General features: G+C 41.6%; 1 protein-coding gene across 2 annotated transcripts in view; it reads right to left on the minus strand.

Annotated features, from left to right (window-relative positions):
• The window catches only part of LOC146785927 (uncharacterized), a 671075-nt gene that overhangs the window by 12394 nt on the left and 634560 nt on the right, over nucleotides 1-24121 (minus strand). For both annotated transcript variants that reach the window (XM_085635325.1, XM_085635326.1), the window contains 5 exons: nucleotides 20934-21035; nucleotides 18877-18958; nucleotides 16216-16370; nucleotides 12658-12765; nucleotides 9276-9368 (listed from right to left, as the gene is read on the minus strand). In XM_085635325.1, the coding sequence (XP_085491451.1) occupies nucleotides 9276-9368; nucleotides 12658-12765; nucleotides 16216-16370; nucleotides 18877-18958; nucleotides 20934-21035 (540 nt within the window). The remainder of the gene's footprint in view (nucleotides 1-9275; nucleotides 9369-12657; nucleotides 12766-16215; nucleotides 16371-18876; nucleotides 18959-20933; nucleotides 21036-24121) is intronic.

Genomic DNA, 24121 nt, shown 5'->3' on the forward strand with positions numbered 1-24121 from the left:
TTGTTAAGCTCTTACTAACTACTTTTGAGTCACAGGCTTAAAGTTGATTAGTCTAAAGTGGAAAAGAACCCTGTATAGCTGGTGTCTCCCATAGCCTTGGTCATCAGAATTCATTTAGATTTCAGGAAGAAATCCATTGTTATCATTGCGGTAACAAAGGTGCTATGGGTCCTAATGCAAGTGAAACAAAATGACCACCCTTACCCCAGACTGGTAGTAAAAAATACCTATGTGGAGGCACAGTGGGCCAGCTGCCACTGTACTTCCTGCACTATTGGTAGGTACAACCCTGCTCATATGTTTTATTAGGAGAGAAACCCACCAGCATAGATGCAACATTCCTAACTTGTGATTTTGGGTTTAGCTGGCACTGACTCCTGGATTAGGATATATTGACAAAAAAGGCACTATTCCTGCAAAGGGTTTACAGGCACCTACAGCACACACCGAGAACAGTACACAATAAAAATTAGGGATAATTCCTGTCCTGAAAAAGCCAATATACAGTTTAATTTCTGCATTGACCTGCATGTTTATGGTGTGATTCTTCCATAAATATAATAATGGATTCTTATTTGCTCTAAGAATTATAAAACAGAGCTAAGAGATTGATAAGAGGCGCTGCCAGCCCAGTACAACAACTCAATCGTTTTTTAAAGCTTTATAGCCGACTGCAGAGGGCCATACTGGTTGTTAAAGTCCCTGAACCTGAGTTGTAGGTCCGAGCCGCAAGGGGGTTTAATGAGGGAGACAGCCGTTAACAACTGATATACCCAGAGACAGTATTGCTTTAAGGCTATTTGAGCATTCCCCCACTGAGAGTAGAATGTCCTAAATTTAAAAGAGAAACAAAAAGACAGACATTGTAAAGTTTGAGCATGAGACAAATATCAGCCATTATTACCCATCGTCCATTCTCCCCGTCCCAGTCCTTACACATTGAGGTGTCCCCGCCTCCCCACAGAATCACCAGCATGTTAAGCTAATTTTGTAGTGACTTGTATTCCCATTTCAATATCTAAAATCCCTTTATAGGAGTCTCTCCTTCCACTCTTATCCTCCTTTTTTGTTTTATGTTGTTCTACAGGATCATGATGCTATGTTGGAATTGTTAAAATGTTATATTTGAAATATAGTTTACATTTGTGAACTCACTTGTTTTCCTCCCCTCTGCTGAGCTTGGCAGCATGTAAGATATTCTCATAATTAGTGTGCTCCCTGTTCATGAGCTCCCTGATATTGTTTCATGTTGGTCAGCGAGACAGGGAAGACCACACGGTGTCAGTACTGCTGCCCTGCTTGTTGGCCTGCTTGAGTGAATGAAGCCCGACGGAGGTTCTGCATTACTGTTGTTTTGAAGACCAATATCTCATGAGTTTTGAGATTTGTTTTCCCTAGCAGCAGGATAAAAACAGAAACTGGCTGCCTCCTCTAGCATAACTACTTTCCTGTAAGGCATTATGGAGCAGGGGAAGGCTAAGAAAGAGGAAGAGGTCTCTTATATAACGAGGGGAGATTTGGAGGCTCTTGTTATGCAAGCTGTGGATATTGCACTAAAGGTGCCTTCAGCTGAAAGGCTCAGAGAGGATTTGCATGAGGATGCAGATGCAGCAATGATAAAATATGTTCAATTGAACCAGTTCCAGGAGATGTTAGAACATATCAGACAAATCCTAGGTGTTATGCAATCTGCTCAGCAAGAGGATGAATTCTACTCCCTGGGCACTCCAGCGCCCAACGACAACCTTCCGTTGCACCACGTGATAGGGTGTGCGTTGTCTAAAGAATGGAAGACTATTGCTAAAATGTCTATTCCTCATTTCTTCAATAAGAAATATTTAATTGATGATTTTCCTGAGCATTTTCCTCAGATTCTGAAGTTACATGCCACTTTATCTTCCATAGCGCCAATTTCGAATCTAGCTTCAGAGGATGCTGTTCTCCTAGATGTAGCAGACAGAAGAATAGAGGGCTCTCTGAAGAGGGTCTATGCAGCATCTAATTTTTCAACCAGGGTGAATAGCTATACTGCCTACACCTCACAAGTTCTTCTTAAAGACTTTCAGTCTCGTTATGACTATCTAATTGAGGGTACAGATCACCTTCCTTACCTGGCCAACATGGAACTTTTGGCAAAATTTTTATTGGGTTACACGTTTGTATTCTTGTGTTCAGCATAGTTCTTAGCTAGGGCAGCAATTCATAGATGAAGGTTGTTATGGATTAGATCTTGGAAACAGGATAGGGGTCAAATAACACTGGTCCAGAAGTTGCCCTTCATGGGAACTAAATTATTTGTGAAGAACTAAATCATGGGAAGAAAAAGTCATTCTGGCAGAAAAAGTCCTTCAAAATGAGGAAGAAAGCAAATGTACCTTTCGTGCTGGGGCTGTGGATTGGGGGGCGGCGTTTGTGGAAAATCCCAGGTGCAGTCCTCTCAGTCACAAAAACAATAGTGACTATTTCGACAGTGGTCAGCAAAGGTTTAGGATGTTGGGTTGTTAGTCATCATAAAAAATAGATATCAAATTCCAATCAAGAACACTCCTTATTGCTTTACCAAAAGACAAGTTGAAGAGAACCTTCATGCTACAGAGAGCAAAAAAACTTCTTATCAAAGGTGCTGTGGTTTAGTACCTCCTGATCAATTAAATCATTCTTACTCAACGCTTTTCTTGGTGCTCAAGCAGGATAGAACTTTTCATCCATTACTGAACCCAAAGGCCTTGAAAAAGTTCCTTGTCATAGATACTTTCAGAATGGTAACTCTACAAACCAACATTCCTTTACTTTCAGAAGGAGATTTCTTTATGACTCTGAATCTTCAGGACACCTACTTTCATGTGCCAATTCACCAAAAGAGCCAGTCCTTTCATTGGTTTGCTGTCCAAGATGAACATTACGAGTTTCAGGCTCTCCCATGTGATTAGGTGACTACTCCAAGAGTATATACAAAGGTACTGGCTCCTGTTATGTAGGCCTTACAATTGAAAGGAGTACCTATTTCTCCCCATCTTCACAGCTTACTTTTATGTGCTACCTCCCTTTTTAAGGCACTGCAAAATGTCAACATAGTCTGTTCTACCTGCCAGAGTATGGGCCTCCTTGTAACTCACATGAAGTTGAGATCTAAACTGGCCAGGAAGATACTTTCATAGTGGCCAAAATCAATACATATGAGAGCCAGGTGTATCTTCTGCTGTTTAAGGTCACAACTCTCCAATCCAATTTGTCTCATCTACTGTCTCAGGATTAAGCAACAATCAGAACTTGGTTGCTAGTCCAGGGGATCATGTTAGCCCATATGGTGGTTGTACTGTGGGCTTGTTTTATCTCAAACCTTTATCAAATCATCTCATGAGCTACTGAGATCCAGTATCTCAGGATTTTGATACCTTGATTCCAGTGATCTCTCAGGTGTCCAGAGATCTCTAGTAGTGGTTGCTGGAGGAGAAGTTAATAAAGGGCATCTCTTTTATCTTCCTCCTCCTCAGATATTGACGGATGCCAGTCTTTGGAATTTGGGAGCAGTCTACCAGCAACAGAAGAAGAATGGACAATGGTCCAATAAGGAGAAATGGCAATCATTCAACTGGAGGGAGCCTGCTGCACCATGGAAGGGAATCAAAGCAGTCCACTTTCAATTAGAAGGGGTGAATCTCATAAATAGGATGGAGAAACAGTTGGTGAGACACTACCTCAATCACCAGGGGGGAAACATAGAGCTGCAAGCTCAACATGGTCCCAGAAATGATTATCTCCTGGGCAGAGATCCTGGTTGCCGTAGGGGCACTCAGCCATAGCTTTCCATCCTCTGTGACATTGCACCTCTCTCCTCTCCATTTTGATCAGATTGGCTCTCATTTTGGAGTTCAGACATTAGACCGCTTTGCATCCCCTCACAATGTGATGCTTCCCCACTTCTGCATGAAGTAGTGTGTCCACGCACCTCTGCACTGGACACATGGACGATTACCTGGCCGAGTGAGATGCTATATGCATTTCCCCACTTTCCATTCCTCCTGAAGGTGCTTCAGAAGATTTGGAGTAGAGGTGATGCTTGTGGTCAAGGAGGCCTTGGTTTCATCACTTGATACAGATGGTGAAAGAGGACCCGGTCCACCTTCCTCTGAATCCTCCCCTCTTAAACTTCCGATGCTCTCTCTAAACAATCAGGGACCTAAGATTAACGTCCTTGAAGTTAAGAGGGATGTATTAAAGGGTTAGGTTGTTTGAAACAAGTTGCATGTGATATTCAAGCAACAAGAAAATCCTCTACATTACGATCATATAGTCAACAATAAAGAGCTTTTACAAAGTTGTGTTCAGGGAAAGGATCTAAACCATGTTCTGTTAATCCTTTTAAAATTGTAGCGTTTTTGAGAGTTGGCTTTTTGATGGGATTGGCCACAGCTACATTATCCTCTCAGTTGGCAGTAATAAGAACTTTCAGAGGTTCAGAAGAAGGCACGACTAACATAGTTCCTCTTGTTGCCCATTTTCTGAAGAGTTTCAGACTAAGCAAACTGGTAGTCCCTACTCTAATTCCTTCTTGGGATTTCTCTGGAGCTCTGAAGAGATTACAAGAGGTCCCATTCGAAATGGGACAGATGTCAAAATTGTCATGGTTATCAGCCAAAGTGGCTTTCTTTTAAGTCATCTCTTCATCTGGGAGTTAGGGATAACTAGGGTCTGTATTTTTCACCCTCATTTCGAGATCTTTCTAGACAAGGTTGTGATAAATCCAGATCCAAAGTTTGTGCCATACATTTCCAATAGATTTCACCTATCTCAAGAGATTGTTTTATTTGTGTTTGATTCTCTGGATAGTTCCCGATCTACTTTAGGTGTTAAAAGAGCTCTATTGACTCACACTGAGTCTTTCAAATTTTCTAATACTCTTCCGTTACTTATGGAGCGGCGAATAAAGGCAAAAAGGTCTCACATCCTACTCTTAGTAGATTGGTAAAACGGGCACTGATACATGGCTATGGATCAGCGAATGCAAAACCCTGCTGGACCCACTCCTGGTCACTTTTGTCAAACATTGTAGACTCGACTTGAGTCACTCTGATGAGTACATTTTTGAATCAGTAGCCCTAGATTCAGAAATGCATTGAATTGTTTAATGCTTTTTAACTTGAATTTTTTAGGTATTTATGGACGGATGGATTTTATGTATTTTATAGGGTGCGTTAAAAGTTGTTTCATTTCGTTTTCTTTTTTGTTTGTGTCTTTTATGAACTTTTAAAATTCGAATAAAGACTATTATGATGATGATGATGATGATGATGCATTGAATTGTTTAAAAAAAATACATTTCTTTGTTCAGCATCACCTGTTTGTCGCTGAAGTTTTTTTTCTTGTTATATCCCCAATGTGTAAGGACTGGGATGAGAGGAACGTATGATGGGTAATGAATAATTAGTTACCGGTAATCTTCATAACCTAGATCCACATTCCTCCTCTTTTCACAGTCCAACTACCCTTCCTCTCTCCCTAGATTTGGCACCTCCAAATATTGCAGTGCTTGATATTGACAGGAGGATGTGAGGGGAAGGGGAGTTTTCTTTAGGGAGATCATAGAAATGGAAATGGGACTAAGGTAATATGAAGTGGTCGAACATTATGGAAACTTATGGAGCAGCCAATAAAGGCAAAAAGCTCTCAACTCCTACTGTTAGTAGATGCGCAAAATAGGCAGTAAAACAGGGTTACAGATCAGTGAATGTAAAAGACCTGATGGGTGTACAGCACCATTCCACCAGATTGGTTTTAGCTCCATGGGGAGAATATGGGGGTACATCACTGCTGGTAATGTGTAGGGCTGCCACTTGGTTGAACCTCCTTACTTTTATCAAACATTATAGACTTGACTCGAGTCATTCTGATTAGAAACATTTTGCTTCAGTAGTCTTTGATTCAGCAATGCATTAAATTGTTCTTTTTTGTTTAAAAAAAAATCTTTGTTCAGCATCACTTATTTGCTGCTTCAGAGTTATATCCTCAATGTGTAAAGTCTGGAAAAAAGGAGGACTGATGATGGGCAATGAATAATTACTTACCGGTAATCTTCAATACCATGAATTATAGTCCTCCTCATTCCAGACCGGCTACCCTTCCTCCCTGGATTTGGCACTTCCAAATATTAAATTACTTGATATTAACAGAAGGATGGGAAGGGAGGGGTGGCTCTTATAAGGGGATCAGAGATATGGAAATGAGACTAAGGGAATACGAGTACCTACACAATTAGTTTAACATACTTGTTATTCTGTGGGGAGTCGAAAACACCTCAATGTATAATGACTGGGATGAAGAGAACTATGATTCTGGGTAATTAAAATTAGTGGTAAGCAATGTGTACATTACCCCTTATCCACTTAATTGTCTTCAATGGAGTGCCCAATAAACCGATATTCTAATAGGTGTTAAACCTAGAATTGATAGGTTAACTACACATAGAACTACTACAGATCTTGCCACTTTTCAAAAAAGAGTGAATTTGCTGTACACATTTCTTAGAAATTATCAGTGAGATTCCTTTTGTTGCATTTATTTATTAATTAAAGTAATGTGTATGTCTGAGAAGTACATCGATACCTCCTGCAACATCATTATGCTTACATTCCAAGGGTGGATTACATTTCGTGTTAGTTCTGTTGGCATTTTGCTAAATACCAGTGGCCATATTCAATGGGTCATTATCATTACAATGTTTTTGCTAATTCATTTCTTTGTATGTTATGTAGAGGAAGTGAATGTTGCGAGTGCAAACAAGGAAAAAAATCGAGATAGTTGGTGATATATTGTTAGGAAGACAGATTTAAGGTCAAGCCTTTCATCTTTGAAAGAAATATGAAAAATATAAAAAATTATCCCAGAGCTTATTTTATCTCTCTGCTCACTGTCACTTAGGGGTCAGTATGGGGCACAGCTGTGACCCCTGGCTTTCCCTTTGAGACCCATGAGACTGCCTCAGAGTTTACAAAATCAGTGTGAGGTGAGGAACTCAGGGGAAGCTTGACATCAAGGATGTCATTTGGGGCTCCACTCTCCTTGTTTACTGCCAAATTTTGTATTGCACTAGGAATATCATATATTATATTATTCACTAACAGTGTAATAGGAAATTGAGAACAATTAGTTGGAATGGTACCTTTCCTTTCAGCTGAGGTAAGTAAAAAATGCTTTTAAATGTCTGTTGTGTGCATGCTTGTAGGTGAGAGTGTGTCTATGTAAGAAAGTGTGTGTATGTCTGTGTAAGAATGTATGTGTGATTGAAAGTGAGTGAGACTCAGTGACAGTTAATGAGTGATAATGTGTGAGATTGAGTGTCAGTATGAGTGAATCAGTGTTCGTAAAACTGAGTGAGAGTAAGAGTGACTGCAAGTGAGTGAGTAAGAATGAATGAGTGTGAGGCAGCGTGAGAATCACTGTGATTGACAATGAGTGAGAGTAACAGTGAGTGAGTGAGGGAGAAAAAAGTTAGACTGAGTTCAATGAGTGTGAGTGAAAAAGTATGATTGAGTCAGAGTTATAGTGAATTTGAGTGAATGAGGGTATATGAAAGTCAGCGTGATATGTGACAATGAGTGAGAATTATGGAGTGAGTGCAAGAGAGTGTGTGAGTTCATGTTAGTGAGAATGAATAGCTGAGTGTGAGTGAGAATGAGTGTTGAGTGAGTGAATGTAATTGAACATGAGTGAGAATGTGGTATTAGACTCGTGTGCCTGTTACTTGCCCTAGCATATTGAAGGTAATTCTTGTTTTAAGGAGCCAGCATGGCAACATAGTGGTGCCGTTAATCTTTAGCATGACAGGCATCTGTGATAAAAACGCTGGCAGACTGGAGGTGATTCTTGGCATAAAGATAACACACTGGTAGTGGTATACTGGAGGTAATTGGTACTGGAAGCAGTTCTCTGGATAATGGTAAAACACTGACACTGGCATATTTGAGGAACGTTTTGGCATAGAGGCACCCATGGAAAAATGCTGGCACTAGCACATTGGAGGTAATTATTGTCATGAGGGAGGTTAACAGTGGCATATTAAAGAGGGAAATGTCAAAATGCTTGCCCTGACACACTATGGTAACTTTCAATGTAAGTTTACTCGTAGTATTAATAGCAAAATTCTGGCTTTGGAACACTGTATGTAATTTTTTAACTAAGAGGGCACTCCTAACAAAATGCTAGCCCTGGCACAATGGAGGTCATCTTTTGGCATATGGGGGTTCCCATAGCATATTTTGAAAAAATGCGGTCAGCTCCTGGGGTGTGTTAGGTTTCACGTCCTTTCAAAACATGTAGCTTTTTAACACATTTAGGTGAAAGTTGTGCTTTAAAATGCACTACTTGACCCCATATTTTTCAAACTTTTCTCTGTGGCTGGACTCTTGAACCCTCTTAGAAGAGAACTGGCTCACTTGCTTAACTCATTTGGCACAAGTCAGGGCTAGTATTATGTCCCAGAACTTTCATAGATCATGTCAGTGCCCTAACATAGATGGTATCTAAAATAGACATGTGTCTGTGTTGTGTTGTTATATTATGTATGCAGTTATTATGGAACATCAGCAATGTCACTTATTGTGATGTCATCAGAGTTACGGTAATGTGATACGACCTCCTGGGAGAGTACAAGGTCAAAGGTCATATGATGTCACCACCAGTGATGTCACTAAGGTCAAAGGGCGCGTGATGTCACTTTCAATTCTCTTGGCATTTTCCCAGTGAAAGTTAAATGTTGGGTCTGACACACAAGTGTGCTACACCAATCACCCATACCAAATGCACAAATGCTGGCTTTAGATCTGGAAATGTAAGCATACAATACTACATTTACACCAGCTAGTGGTTTCACCCTCCTCCCACCTCCATACACTATGAGGGTTGTTTTATTGGCTGGGATGTAAAACAAGCGAGTTTGATAGTTTTCATTGTTTCAGACCCAATAACATAACATGTCCCAAGGATATGCAATGATCTTTTAGTAGATGAGAGGTTTGGTCTTTTGTTATTTGTTCTCCAACTTGATAAACTGCTGAAGAATCAATAGATTATCAAAAATAAATTGTTGTTGGCACAATGTCATTAACAACTGATAAAGTAAAAGAACCAGAGTTCAACACCCGTCCCACAGCATGCACCGGTTACTCACACATCATCTTCTCTGGGGAGCAAAGTTTTGATTCTTCACAAAATGTCCTTTGTACATTATTATTTCAGGGTGGATGCTAAACATTTGCAAGTGAAGGTTTATACTATACCTGAACAATAGTCTCTGAGCAGTTGACTTTAAGAGGATCCACTTTTTTAAGCCAAGGTACAACAACAATTTCTGCCTGGCAGCGTTTGAAGTCCTGTTAAAAACAAACAGATTTGCTTTTTTATTTTGGTTCACACAGGCCCCAGCAGGTACCCATGGTAGCTTTTAAGAATTGAGGTCAATTCGTATTTACATAGATGAGATGCAATAATTATGTGGTGCATGCAATGGTACAAGATTGGGTGGTGGTGATAGTACATTGAAAACAGGGTTGTTTTTCATACTTATGATCCGCCGCCCTGAGGAATATTCCCTCTGATGATTGACGAATGGTTTCTACTGGATCAAGTTGGTGGCCTAAGGATTTTTAGCATTAGTATGCAGGGCAGTGTCTAAATCACCACACAATCCCTTAGCAACCACCTGATAGAAGCCAACTGGAAAATATATCACAGTTGGCTGTGTCAAAGGACTAATTGAATACATGGAGTCTGAACCACTGTCTAGTCAAAAAGAGCTATCATGGTGTGCCTTTTTGATTGGATTTAACATCAACAAATAAATACACTATTCTTTGTTACTTTACAGTTATCAAATGTCCCTGAGTTAATTTCGCCATGGTAGACGCCTGTTAAAATATGATTATATAATTAGAAAAGCTGGCTAGTGTTATATCATAGGCGATAAAGTACTGTGGTTAAGTACCATGTTACAGTAACTAGTTACTTGTAATTTGATTACATTCCCTGTCTACTTCACAGTATTAAATACGTTCTTGTATGTAATGTAGAGGTTCTGGTCAGAAAATGCCCTCCACATATTGGAGACAACACACAGCACCTTGGTGACATTGATTATGTCATTAACAAAGATGGACACCAGCTCTAAGGGTCTGTCTTGGGAAATTACGTAAGTGCCAACAGGCCACCATAGAGGCAGGGTACACTTCAGAAGAAAAAATGCAGCCATTCAGGTGGAAGGATTTTATAATTTGCCACCCACAGAACGACAAACCACCCCGCCTCCTTCCTTTTTCTGTTGCTCTCAGTGTTCCTGGAGCTTCAGAAGGTGTGAGGGATAATTCTGCTCAGCTTGTGTATCCCTTGTCTCTGCCAATCGAAGACAAACAGTTTGGTAGAGCCCAAGGAAAAGGAGTCTGATGCTGTCCACTTTCCCACCTCTTACTGTGAAATTAGGTCCAAATACACACCAAGAGCTGTGAAAGGCCCCCAAACCTCAGAGGCATGAGAGGTTGTAAACCCCCTGTGACTTTTAGGAGACATTTCACACCCCTGAGATGGAATGTTCTCAATGACTTATACCATCTATTGAAGGCCCTTTCTCTTGTTATAGATCTTCATCTTCAACCCAGGCATATAACCCTGGAGCAGGTCTCTAATGACCAGTTTAGCCTGCCCTGGAAAGCTACAAGGCTATATTAAAACATTAGAATGTTGAGAGTTCCATAGAACATAATTTAAAGGCAGGGTCAAAACACATATGCGCACTTAGGGAATGGAAGTGCACGTAGCACTCCTCCTCCCCCCTCCTTAGCCTCAGCCCCGCCCCTCCCAACACCGCTGGCTAAGAGCTGGCAAAAGTAAATTAAAACAATGCAAGAACATTGTTTTAATTTACATTTACTGACTCTGAGCCAGGCAGTGAGGCGATCCTCCTCCGCCATTGCGGAGTAGCTGCCACTGGTTGTCAAGTGTATACTTCCAACAGCTGTAAGAGTGCTGGTGGCGTGGTGGGGTAATCAATGCAGAGGCTGCCGTATTGCACCCTCTTTAAGTTTCCTACTGAGACAAGTGCTCAGAAAAAAGCCTGTATTAATTTTGTTTGCAGGTTCCTTTTGGGAAAAATCTAATAACTCTATTAGGTCCATCACAGACACTTTTCATACTATTGAGACCGGAGAGAGAGGATATCAAAGGGGTAATTGGAAATTCAGAATGCCCTCGCATTGACGACAGTGTCTTCTATGGGTTGCCACCTTTTCAAAAGAAAAAATACTTACATTTGTCCATGTTTTCAGAGTCTGCAAAGGCCCGGCGGTATAGTTATAGAGAACTTCATATAATGTCTGTATTCATTTGTAACATGACCTTTCTGTTTTTGTTTACTTTACTTATCAGGCATGTATCATTATGGCAGCTCTAAAGCACATTTTAAAGTGTTTTCTGCTTTTAGTTTCTGTTTTAAGAATGTACTGATAAGAGGGAATAACACCAGCGAGCTCCTCCTTCCCTTCCCATATTCTCCCTCTGTCTTGTTTTTTAATTTTTGCTGTTTTTGCAGTTTTATATAGCATTAACTTGACCATAAAGCTTTACATGAGCACCAGTTATATTGCTAAGTACACATTGACATTTGTTTTGGCATCGGGGAATAAAGGGCCTTATTTATATGTTGGTGGCATGTGTTTAATCCATCACAACGGTGGCAGAGTATACACATGCCAAACATATTTTCCTGCCCAATTTTATTGTGGGCGGACCTTAGGTTTGGCTACAGCGATGACTACTCCATTACCGCCATAGCCCAACCTCTCCAACAGCTTGACAGAGTAAGGGCCGTCAGAGAAATGACTAAATGTCCAGACACCCATACAGAATGAGTGGACATGTACCAATTTTTAGGCACGTGTAGTGTCCTTCTGGACACATCATGAGCCTGCCCCTACCCAGGAGCTGTACCTAGCTATCCCACACCCATCCATCACAGGCATCACCAGTCAAAATACGCTCTTAATAAAAACGCTCTGGAGCACAAGACTGGGGCAGTTGCACCCGTACACTACTGGTGTCCCGGACAATTTATTTATTAGCATGTGGACCTTGAACCCACTACATAACAGAATGCTTACTGACACTTGAGAGAGACATACTACCCAGAAAGATATCTGTGTTTTCCTCCCAGAGAGGGACTACTTTTCTTAGCAATGTAATCATGGGGAGAGGAGTTGGCCTAACTGCGAGGGCAGTCGACCTCAAATCTGGGGAACCCGGTTCGAGTCTCTGCAAGGACGGGCAACATCCTGTGATTCTGGGCAAATCACGTAATCTCCCTGTGCCTAACAAAAATGAATGTGTCCTCATGTAACGCAACTGGTGCTCATGTAAAGAGCTCTGATACCCAATAACTTCGGGTAAAGTTCGCGATTTATAAAGCTCAGTAAACAAAAACTAAAACCAAACACTGGGGAAAAGCCATGATGAAAACGTAAAGGCAAGTGGCTGAAGTGTGCTGCCCTAAACAAGCCAATGGATGATGAGGGTTGATCTAAAACCTATTCTCAGTGTATGTATACACAGCAAGCGGTCTTTAGCTGCACCAGATCTAAAACTCGGAAATATTTTTTAAAAACCAGGACTACTTACATGGCCAACATCAAAATGGCAGCCGGCATGTAGATCAGCATTGCTCTTCTTTGAGCAATTTGTTGGTCTGATTGTGAAGGTCACAGCATATTTCGTCCCAGACACAAGCTAAAACACCAATAAAGATAAATAATAAAACAATTACTGAGAGAGTTTTTTTCTTAGGTTACTGAAAAAGGAGTTTAAAGTATGTCAAAGGTATGAAGAAATAAAAAATATGATTTTATAGGAAAGGCAGGGCTAGGTGGAACATGAACCTGTAACTACCCGTTTAACGAGAGTGCGATGTAAGACACTGTTGGGCAGATTTACCACTGTTTCACGCAGCGCAGTGCAGCACCTGCAAATACTGCACTATGTGAAAAGGAGAGCGCCAAATTTACTGAAATATGGCACTCTCCTCTCCCTAGCACCAGCGCTGAAATCAGCTGCTGTGCGCCACGTAGACACCTTTGTGCCATGGTGCAGGGATGTGTCACTGAGTATAATATAGGTTTTGTACTAGAAGGTTAGCCTTGCAATACAAAATACTATGCAAAGGCTGACTTAAACCATTTTTCTGCTTTGTATGTGTGCTGTACAGTGCAGCACACCTTAAAAGTCGGGAAAGGAAGGAGAAATGAAAGCATCTCCCCTTACTTGTGTCTACTTCAAAAGGGCGCAGTTTTCTGACGCTAGACCCAGTCTACTTTATTTAGTAATATGGGTTTAGAGTCAGAAACCTTGGGTGGTTGCATGATAAGGCCCATGCTCCACCCATGGTATGCTCCCTTGACACTAAGTACTGCAAAGTAGCACTATGCACTGCTTTGCTTTATTGTCACGTTATTTCCAGCGCTAAACTTGTTTAGCGCTGGAAAGTAAATTTGGAAAAAACCATATATTGTGCCATTGTGCATCACTTTTGTTATGCAAACACTGCGTAAAATCTTAGTAAATCTCCCCCCAAGAGTCTGGACAATTAGAGAACTGCTATCTTCAGGTATGTTGAAATTAATGTCCAACTAAAAATCATGTTAATTTAAGACTGCTCTTGGTTTCTAGAGGTGGTAATGTGTAATACGAATGTGCACATTATTATGAGTTATTTTGTTGTTGTGGCGATTTGTTATGTTTTTTCTGTTACTGTCCTTTTGGGCAGAATTATTTCAATATAACTTTGTTGTATGGTACTGTGGTTGTTCAGTTGTGTTCTGTTTTGACAGTTGTATTGCTCTTCTGTGTTTTATTATGTTGTTATGACGCTTTATGATTGTTGTTATGTGCTGTTGTTTCCTTTAGATATGTCAACAGGTGCTGTAACATTTTGAGCCAAAAAAGCAACACATACCTTTGTGTACCCCTTACAAGCAACTGTTTACTTCCGTTTAATGCGGTATATTACTGCTGCTCCAACTCTTCAACTATTTAAGACATCAGTCAGCCCAAAACAGCAGCACAGACTGAGGGGTTTATTTAACAAATTCTCATGCAGCGCCAAAAATGTGGTGCTGCGCTTCATGAGAAGGAGAGAGCAGAACGTCACATCTACAGAGATATGGCACTCTCCTCCCTTCTCCATAGCGCCGGTGTACAATCAGGGAGCCATGACCATGCACACACCTTTGCACCATAGTTCAAGGGTGCCTGTGTAAGTCTAGCATAGGTTTTGTACTAGAGGGATAACCTTCCAGTACAATATACTATGCTTAGACTAAGTTTTAAAATGTTCTCACTTTGTATGTGTACTGTACAGTGCAGTACACATGCAAAGTTGGAAATGAAATGAGAAATAAATAAAAGCATTCCTCCTTTATAGCGCCAATATGAAATGGGCAATAATATTTTAAGTGAAACCCTGTCTACTGCTTTTAGTAGAAACAGTTTTATATCAAAAACCATAGGCGGTTGCCCAGGAACGCGCATGCACCACCTATAGAAAGCTCCTTTGCACTAAGTGACACAAAGCAGTGCTATGAGCTGCTTTGCGTTACTTTCACGAGAATTTCCAGCACAAAACAAGTTTTGAGCTGTAAAGTAAACTGGCAAAAAAAGATTTCTCATCGATTTGCATCCCTTTTGTGATGCAAACATGGCGCAAAATCTTAGTAAATATACACATTGTTCATTAATTAGCACTTGCATTGATCACTTTATTCAATTTAAAATTCCAAGCACATATTGTTTGGCTTGAAGGCGTGTTAGCAGCACTATTACACAAGAATGGATCCTGGGATCACCATGATTCAAATCGTGCTGCACCATGTCGAAACAGAAGCCATAAAGGAACAGCTTGTATTACATGCCACAGTGCACATTTGCATATCCACAACCACTTCCTTTTGAGATGGTGAACTTCCAATGCTAACTTGAGACGTACTTTTTCAATTTAACAAACATGAATTTATACTTGTGAATCAAGTTATCTATGCATAACACAAGTATGGTGTAATATATTACATGAGACTGTATCTGCTCGCATGGGTAGGAATCCTTTGCAGAGTGGGTTAACACTCTCCAACACGTGTGAGTTTTTGCACGTTCCCAAAGTTTTTCACAGCCCATTCTCGCCCTGGCTACGGTTAGAGAGTAAATTCATATCCTGGGTGGGATTGGAAAGGGAAAAGCCAACACATTTTGTTAGGATGTGGGTGCAGGGGTTTCTCAAAGAAGGAAAAATATTTTCCTGTGGAAAAAACACATTAAAAAGTTAACACGTGTAAATGCACTTTTGCCGAGCAAAAAATGTATACCAAGAACATTTAGGTGTGCCTAACCTTTTACACAAGGGATAACTCCTGTGCCAACTTCTGGGGAGTACTTCAGGAAACACTGAGCCTTCCAAAAGCCATAGACCTGCTCCTCACATAGATATAAACCCGAGGAAGTAGATTTACAATTTCTTTTCTTTTTTAGAAATTGGACCCATAGTGTATTTTATGTGAGTAAACACATAGGGGCAGATTTACGAGCCCTGTGCACCACATTTGCGCCGCCGTTGCGTCACTTCTGTGATGCAGCTGAGGCGTAAACCATGTGCCAACTTGCGCCCTATTCACAACGTGACGCATCTAGGGAGATGCGTCACGTTATACAGTCCTGTGACACATGCAACCGGAGTCAGGTTTCATGTGGGCATTCCGGCACGGAGGGGGGGGGGGCGTTCCGTCGCAGGAACGCCTCAGAAAAGTGCCTGAGTGAAATCTACAAGATTTCACTCAGTCACTTTTCCGTCGCCACTGCGTCAAAACCTTGCACCATGTTGAGGATAGGCCAGGTTGGAACAGTGCGCGACACAACTCCAGCACTGCGCCAACCTTACACCGGCAGATGCGACAAGCATCTGTTTATCCTTGCGCCATGATGCGCCACATTGTAAATGCGGCGCATCTGTGGTGGCACAAGGGTAAACTTGCGTCACGCATCTTTCCTGGCGCATCTCTGCTGATTTGCAGGGATGCGCCAGGAAACGTAAATCTGCCCCTTGGATTTTTCAGTTCCAATGTGCACTAAGCAGGAAGTGTACTTTCTTAAATTCATATATGTCAGAGAACTCCTTTTTGCTCGAATAATTCACACCTGTGCTGTGGCTTCTAGGATGTGGTCCACCTTATAGAGGACGGGGTCGTTGCTCTCTGAGTTGTACTTCTTCACTGAGTGGGCCAGAGGTTCCAAAAGTTTTGTGCTGTTCGTCTCTAGAGGCTTTGGACAACCAAGACATGGAGGGGGAGGAGCTGAAAAACGAAAACAAAATTCTGGATAATGCAACCAACAAAATACATTTTTCCTCTCATCAAACACGAAAGCATTCTAATAATTTGCAACATGGTGTACGTTTATAGCTCACTGCTATGGACCATGCAGGTGTTAAAGGCCTAATCCACAGGCGAGGGCCTGTAACAAGAGAGAGGGATATAATCCTGTTAGAACATTCAACCCACATAGGCTAGAATGATCCAAACGAAACAGGGAGAAACTATTTTACCGTTGCAAAAACCTGCCATTCACTAAATTTGCAGCCGCGGCTGCTGCAGGTAAGAGCGATGGGGCGATGGGGCCGGATGGAGGGATTTCAAGAGATGACCACGTGAGAATATGTACTATTTGTTTAATTTTCCCTTGTGGTCGTTTCTCGAAATCCGGCCCCCCTCCCCGCCGACCCCACCACCCCACCGCTCTTACTTGCAGCAGCTGCTAAATCGCAGTGTTTGCCACCACAAAATAGTGTTTTGAAATGTAGAAATCACCTTTTATGTGTCAGAAAATTGTTTTCGACTTGTTGAAGGGGTTTTGAGACCCATTACAAATCAAAATAGGAGAGGGCGTTAAAGAGGCACCTCCCCCTATTTAGGAGCTGCAATGGAATGTTTCAATGCTTTGTGACCACAATTGCAGTCGTAAGTCATCCATCAGATACTGACACCTCAAAGGGAGCGATATCTGCTACAGGGGAAGCTGTAGCCTTTGTAAAAGTGGGGCAGTTTTCCATTTAGAGTCTTGTCACACAGCCTTGGTTGGAGCAAGAAGATGTGTTACCAGTTGGAAATCCTTTTTTTATAAGCAACTTAAGCACCTTTAATGGACAATGGCAGCTTTAAAAAAAATATTTACTGTTTCGGAAAGCAAATGCAAAGTTAGTGGTCTACTGTCCTACATGGGCCTTTGTCCCGAAATTTGCAGCCATTCACACACGTTTGTAAATTGTGACTTGGCTGATTAATATTCATTAGGCAGGCCATTTTGCACCCTCCCTCCTCCACCACCACCGCCACCACCACCACCAACTCCTCCATGTACTATACGTGGTGCCACCTATTAGTAGATAGGTCACATCATAAACTGCAAACCCATTCGCAAACTGATCGGAGTGCAAATTATATACCCAGGTTTTTCGAGTAGTGCTTCATACATCAAAACCCAAAAATCTTTACCCACTGTGGGACTAGGGAGGGAATACCACAGAAAAAGGCCAGGGTGTAAAGGGAGGTATTTCTAAATGGAGAAATGTAGGGGCATATTTACAACAGAATGTAGGGGCGTGGTGTTACGCCACAATTAGTAACGCCACAGTAAGACATTCTGAAAACGCATGAATGCGCCTTAATTTTCTTCTTCTTTTCTCGAAGTTTTATATAGCGCAAACTTGACCCGAAATCAGGTATCAGAAGGCTTTACATGAGCACCAGTTGCATTACATGAGGAAACGTTCATTTTTGTTAGGCACGGGGAGATTAAGTGATTTGCCCAGAATCACAGGATGTTGAGCATTGTTGCCAAGACTCGAACCCGGTTCCCCAGATTTGAAGTCAACCGCCCTAACCGTTAGGCTACATCCTCTCCCCAATTAAAATAAATTTAAAGTAATTAAAATAATACAGTGCACTCCTGTGCTGGCACTAAATCTAGCTGCCTAGGACCAACGCAGGCACCCTTGCACCATAGTGCAAGGGTGCCTGCTTTGCAGAGAGTGATTGTTCATGTGCAGGAAGGGGCACCTTCCTTCACATGAACAATCACTAATGACGATTTGCTCTTTCTATGTGTACTGCAGAATGCAGCAAAAGCAAGGAGAAATTAATAATTTCTTCTCGTTGCACATGGTTAAGGCCAGGTTTTCCCTGGTCTTATCTTTGGCGCTGCCCCATATTTATGCCACCCTTGTAAATAGGGGGCAGCATAAAAAAGAAGTGGGTGTTGCAGTGGAACGGCCACTGCAACACCCATTGCCTGCCCCTTTCACGCTAAGCACTGTGTGAATAGGGGCATTATTTATGAGGAGTCGTTAAGTGGCTTCACACCGCCTTGTAAAGAAGGCAAAGGGGTTATTGCTGCCAGAACGTCATAAAAAGTGGCGTTCTGGTAGTGATAACCTCTTGTAACTATGTCCCTTAGTTTTCTGTGGAGAATAATAAAACAGAAAATGCTGTTGAACCTGGCTGGGGATTTCACATGCGCAAATATGCAATAATTTCACAACACTACTAGGAAAACAGCTACAATTAAACCTTTCCAGGAGGGCTGTTGGGCACCTTGGTGAATTCCCCAAAAAGTCAGAATGTTCCCCCTCTATAGATAGTAGCAGATTGGAGTAAATTTCGGTCTGCTTTTTGTGAATCAGGCCCAATTAGTGCAGTTTAGGCAGAATGTTGGAAAAAGCGTCAGGAGTCATTGAGACCCACTTGTGATTATAGAGACGTGCGCATGCGCACCGAGACTCGGTTGACTTGACGTCTGTCTTACCATGGATTGTGCAGTTTTGCTGAATGTTGGCTATGGAATGTTTGAGATCCACATACACAGATGACTTGCAGGAACCAGAAAGCTGTCAGCAAATAAAAAAAGCCAATGGAAAATGGAAAAAGGTTAGAATAGAAGAACACTGCACCATTTTCATAGAAGTCTGCATGCCAGCTGGGATATTCACACATCATACTTACATAGAAAATGTTATATTTTTTATGAAGGTACATGAAAGGAAGTTTTACAAAAAGGCACACCCAGAAGCAGCAAATTTTCCAAGCACGTTCTTTCTGTCTGTGGCAAACCCAATTTTATTTACAACCGTGTTCAGTGTCACACTGCGTCTACATTGATATCTACATTGATGCTTCCTTGTGCTGATGTACATCTTGAAGTTCTCAAATGTGAATCTTCACGCTATTTAACTTTACAAAGCCCATTTTTTAAATCACATACCATGCACTTCTACCTTTGACAATAGATTGCCATTTGTCTGGCATTAAAAAATGGTGCCCAAATCTACTTTTTTTCCACACACATTCTATGGAATGCTGTCTCTTCTGTTTCTGCTTGGTCGCTCTGGCGCATGCAACTGTCTCTGCCATACTGACGTCTTGAATAGAATTTCCATAGGTTGTCCAGTAAACTATAGGTCAGTTCAAAATGGTGAAGTACTCTCCTGCCTGCCTCATATAGGCTGAAACGCGTCAAGTGGCTCTTCACTGGTTTCTGGGCAAACAGAGGCTGGAGTCCTAAACCCTCCGTCTCATCCACTAAACTTTCACAGTTCAGAGCTTCAAATGTCTATCTAAGATCTAACCAGTAATCAGACATTTCAGGTCAGCTGCCCAGAAGAGACCACCTTTGCTCACCATACAATATGAGCATTGTGGCAGTGACCATTCTCAATTTTGGGAGAGTGAGGAGGACTTCCCAATGGAATTTCTCTAATAGCTCAAATGATTTGAATCTCGATGTAGTGCGTGGTTATTCCATAACCAAGAAAGTGTGGCTATGAGTTGATTATAGATGGAAGGATGCAGTGCACAGAAATGCAAGAGATAGATGGTGGAAGTATTGAGAATGGCCTTGAAGGCCATAGTCAGAATCTTGTATGGTGACTATCATTTGCTAGCAACAGTCAAATAGTTGTACATCAGTGAAGGACTGGAACTTCTTAAGTTATCGATGATAACAAATTCCTATGATGTTAAAGGAATTTGGTGGCCATCACAGTAGAGGTGAGGAGGAATTCCAAAAAGAGGCTGAAATTGAAGAGGTGAAGATAATGAAGATGAAAGGGACCTGGGGCTGTTAAGTCTTGGATTCAGATGATTTAGGACATCCAGTGAAAATTAAACATGAGACATTCAGAGATTTTTGACTGGAGGACAGGATGAAGCTGGGAAATGAGAGGGGGACCCGAATGTGTCAGAATCTAAAGCCAGAAGTAATATCGCCAAAAGCTATGGTGCAGAGAGAGAAAAATGGAGAGCCCATGGTAGACTTCTGGTAGACACTGACAGATAAAAGGGCCATCAGCAAGTTCAAGGAGTGTCTTGAGGTGGACACAGTGAGTGAATATGAGCCAAGCAAATGCTTTCATGGAATGCCGAAAGAGTCACAAAGAAGCTAGTGAGATCCACTATTTCAAATATCGCTGAGAGGTCGAGTGAGAGAGAGAGAAAACACTGTTTGCTTAGTCCTTGAATAACATAATTTTGGAAAATCTACACTGAATTGCAAATAAAGTCAACAACAACAGTTATATTTCCAGGGCATGAGGACAGTTAAGCATGTGAGGTGTTATTTGACACTTTCACATTGAGTAATTTAAAGAGCCCATCTGATGAGTAGGTTTTAAACCCCTCCCAGAAAACATGAAACAGATATTGTGGAATCCTTATTGTTGCTGATTGTTGATGAAGGAAGATTCGGTAAGAGAAACCTTTTTACTTTTCATTCGATTGCCCCTTTAAGTAGTATACACATTTTCCTTAATGACACTGAGGTTTAATGTCCAAAATAAGTTCATGATATATGCACAAACAACTTACTTTATGTGGACTGCAATTTCCATGCAACTCTTTGGATTCTTTCTTGGAGCAAGTAGTTTCCTTGATTGTAAATTCAATATTATAGTTTTTTCCAGCCACCACCTGCATTAAAAATATAGAACATTTTATTGTGAACCTAAATGAGAAATGCAAACACATGTAACATTGACTAAAAGAGAGCAAACACAAATTTAGGTTTTGTTGCAACAAGGAATGTACATGAGTCTCTTACGGCAGGCACAGTAAAGCTGTGTGTTAATACGTCAATGGTATGTTATAAATGGTATGTTCATAGGTAAGTCCCTTAATCTCAATTCTGCTGCCTGGCCATATTTTATCAACATATGCAACAATGCAAGAGTCGGTGGAATCATGTCTTCACACACTTGTCTATAGCAAGACACATTGGTAGGGCTGAAATATCAGCTGGTAGTGTAATGTCTCCACCGAGGAGGATGGTGATATCTGAGAAGAGCACAATGCCCATTTATCAAGTGTGATACAATAGCTGTCTGGCATCCCTGTCAATCAGTATGAGAGGGCATTACACCCCAGTACCTGGAAGAGTTGGAGGAAGATTTGGAAGATCTCTTCTGGCAAAGTGTAGAGGTCAAGTGTGGTCCCAGCACTCCACCTCCTGCTCCAGTCCGAAGGTAAGTGGAGAGATGCCTTCTATTAGACTCTGTGTTTCTGTGTTGACTGTCCAAATGCTGAGTCAGCTTACTGTTTACAGCTTTATGATAGACTGAAAGATAACTTTACCTTTTCAGCTTAAGCTGCCTCTTGTGAAGGTACACATGATCAACAGAAGGCCACTGCATTTTGTAGATGGTTACTTTTAGGACCATACAAGCAGGTGGTTCAAGGGTTTATTCAAGAGAAAAAGTCCATACAACTGACCACAGGCAGGCAGGAATAAACTGACCTGTCCTGGAATCCCACGTTCCCACAGTAACATTTAGAATGATATTACACAGTTCGCAACATTGAACAACCTAGTCTTAGAATACAACATTTCCCCTTTGAAAAACTCTATGAAAAATAAGAACAGCTCAAAACTTTAGCAGAAGAAATACATTTAGAACCTCAGGGATGTGTTATTACAATTGTCTAACTTAATGAAAATACTTTTATATAATGCCCAATAACTGTTATCTACCTTTTGTTTGTTACCTTTGAACCCACCTTTCTGCACTGCATTAACATTTTCTTCTTCTGATTTATTTTTGCCCTTACCATCTTTCAGCTCCTTCACATACCAAGAGGGGTTCTCAATGTGATGTGCCATTGATATAGTTTCATCTAATGATGGATCTTTCATTTAGAGTAATTTCTCTTGTATCTTCAGATTACTCTTCTTATTTATCAATTGGTGCCTTATTATTTCTTCTTGCAAGTCTCTAAATTTACAAGAAACCTACAGCATAGCCACATACTGTTCTATGGTTTCACCCAGCTGTTGCTCTCACAAGAAAAATGGGTGGCGTTTCACCAAAATGCTTAATTTTTTTCCCATAATTCTCCAATGCCCTCATAACCATCACATACTCATCCTCAAGACCTTCCAGCGATTAGACCTATAACCTACATCATATTCCTCATTGAAAGGTACAGGTGAGGATTTAATGACTTACCTTACCTCAACACTAAACTGTGTTTCAACTAGGCCTGGGCTAAAATTCCATTCTGCTCGCGGAGAGCGCCAAAATGTCAACATTTCCACAATCCGCATTTTACTGGAAATTTTTTGCTTGCTCGCGCTGTAAGATAATACATTCTCGCGTGCGCGCGATCGCCTTACCTGAATCCCCGCGTTCGCCGGCAAGTTTTCCCGATATGTTGGATTGTTGGTAGCCATTTGCGCTGTCACGCGACAGTTCGCGCCCGCAGTAACGTCATTCGTCGCGCGATCACGTCTTTTTTCTCGCGATCATGCACCGCGAGACAAGTGAAAACAAGATGGCCGTGCCCGCGAGAAACCGCATGGGTAAGTTGGCGAGCCGCGACCACGCAGAAAATACCGCGAACGGGCGGGAAAAAACTTCCGCATCTTCGCGATAATTCCGCGTGTTTGCGGAGATTTTTTAACATTTTCGCGATAATTTGCGAAAGTGAATTTCGCAAATTCCGCCCACCCCTAGTTTCAACATGGTAAGTTTCCATTTTGCCACAATGGCATCCTCTCATATCGCCACCAAATATGCCTCGAATGACTCTTTCCAATCCTCCAAGGCCATTCCTGTCATTTAAACTGTATTGAGCATGGCAGTGCAAATGATACCTGATCCTCCCATGTTTTTGAAGAATCCTGGTATTTCGGTGGGAGGATTGGAAAGAGAGAGCAGCAAACAGGATAAAAAAGGAGTTCTCTAAAGGCCCTCAAAACACTTCTCAGGACAGCGGGCCCAAGACGTCTCCCATTCCAAAGGCAAAGGGTACCAGGTTAGAAACTGGGATCTAGATAAGGCTTCTGGGTTATGTCAAGACTGTCATCAGGCAGGTCACAAGAAAGGAGGTGCAGCATGCTCCAAAAAGACCCCCATTGGTGACAGTCCAGGGGATTGGATAACATAGGAGTGGGGATAGAGGTATACTCTGGAAAGGCCAGAGGTTACACAGAGGCTGTTTTAGTTTCCTTGGGTGGGGTGGATATTGAAGCCCTGGCTGTCTTGCTTCCAAGCTTGGAGAAGTATAGACAAAGGCCAAAGATGAAATTAACTGAGGTAGAGGTTCTGAGAGATACAGGTGCCAATGTCATGATGGTGGCATCTAGACTGGTTTCCCCAGACCAAATGTTGCCTGGCGTCAATCACTTGGTTACCAATGTTGACAATGAGACTAAGCTCCACCCAATGGCCTTGGTGAGCTTACAATGGAGAGAGGTTATTGGTCCAAAGAAGGTGGTTGTGTCCCCTGCCATCCCAGTGGAGTGTCTGTTGGGAAATAGTCTTAAGCCTTCTGCATGGACAGAGGTGGAGAGGAAGGCTCATTCAGAAATGCTAGATCTTCCTGAGTGTGTGTGTGTTACTACACAGGCAGCACATCAAGAATGTCATAGGAACTTGGATCCTCAAACAGTAGAACAAGCGACCCAAAACTAAAGAAAGGGAAAGAAGTCTGCTGAGGCACCTTCTAAGATATCACAGGACTAGGGAGAGAGTTTTCCTGAGGGAGATGCCCTGGTGAAC

This window comes from Triturus cristatus, chromosome 11, assembly GCF_964204655.1.
Source record: "Triturus cristatus chromosome 11, aTriCri1.1, whole genome shotgun sequence".
Taxonomy (NCBI): Eukaryota; Metazoa; Chordata; class Amphibia; order Caudata; family Salamandridae; genus Triturus; species Triturus cristatus.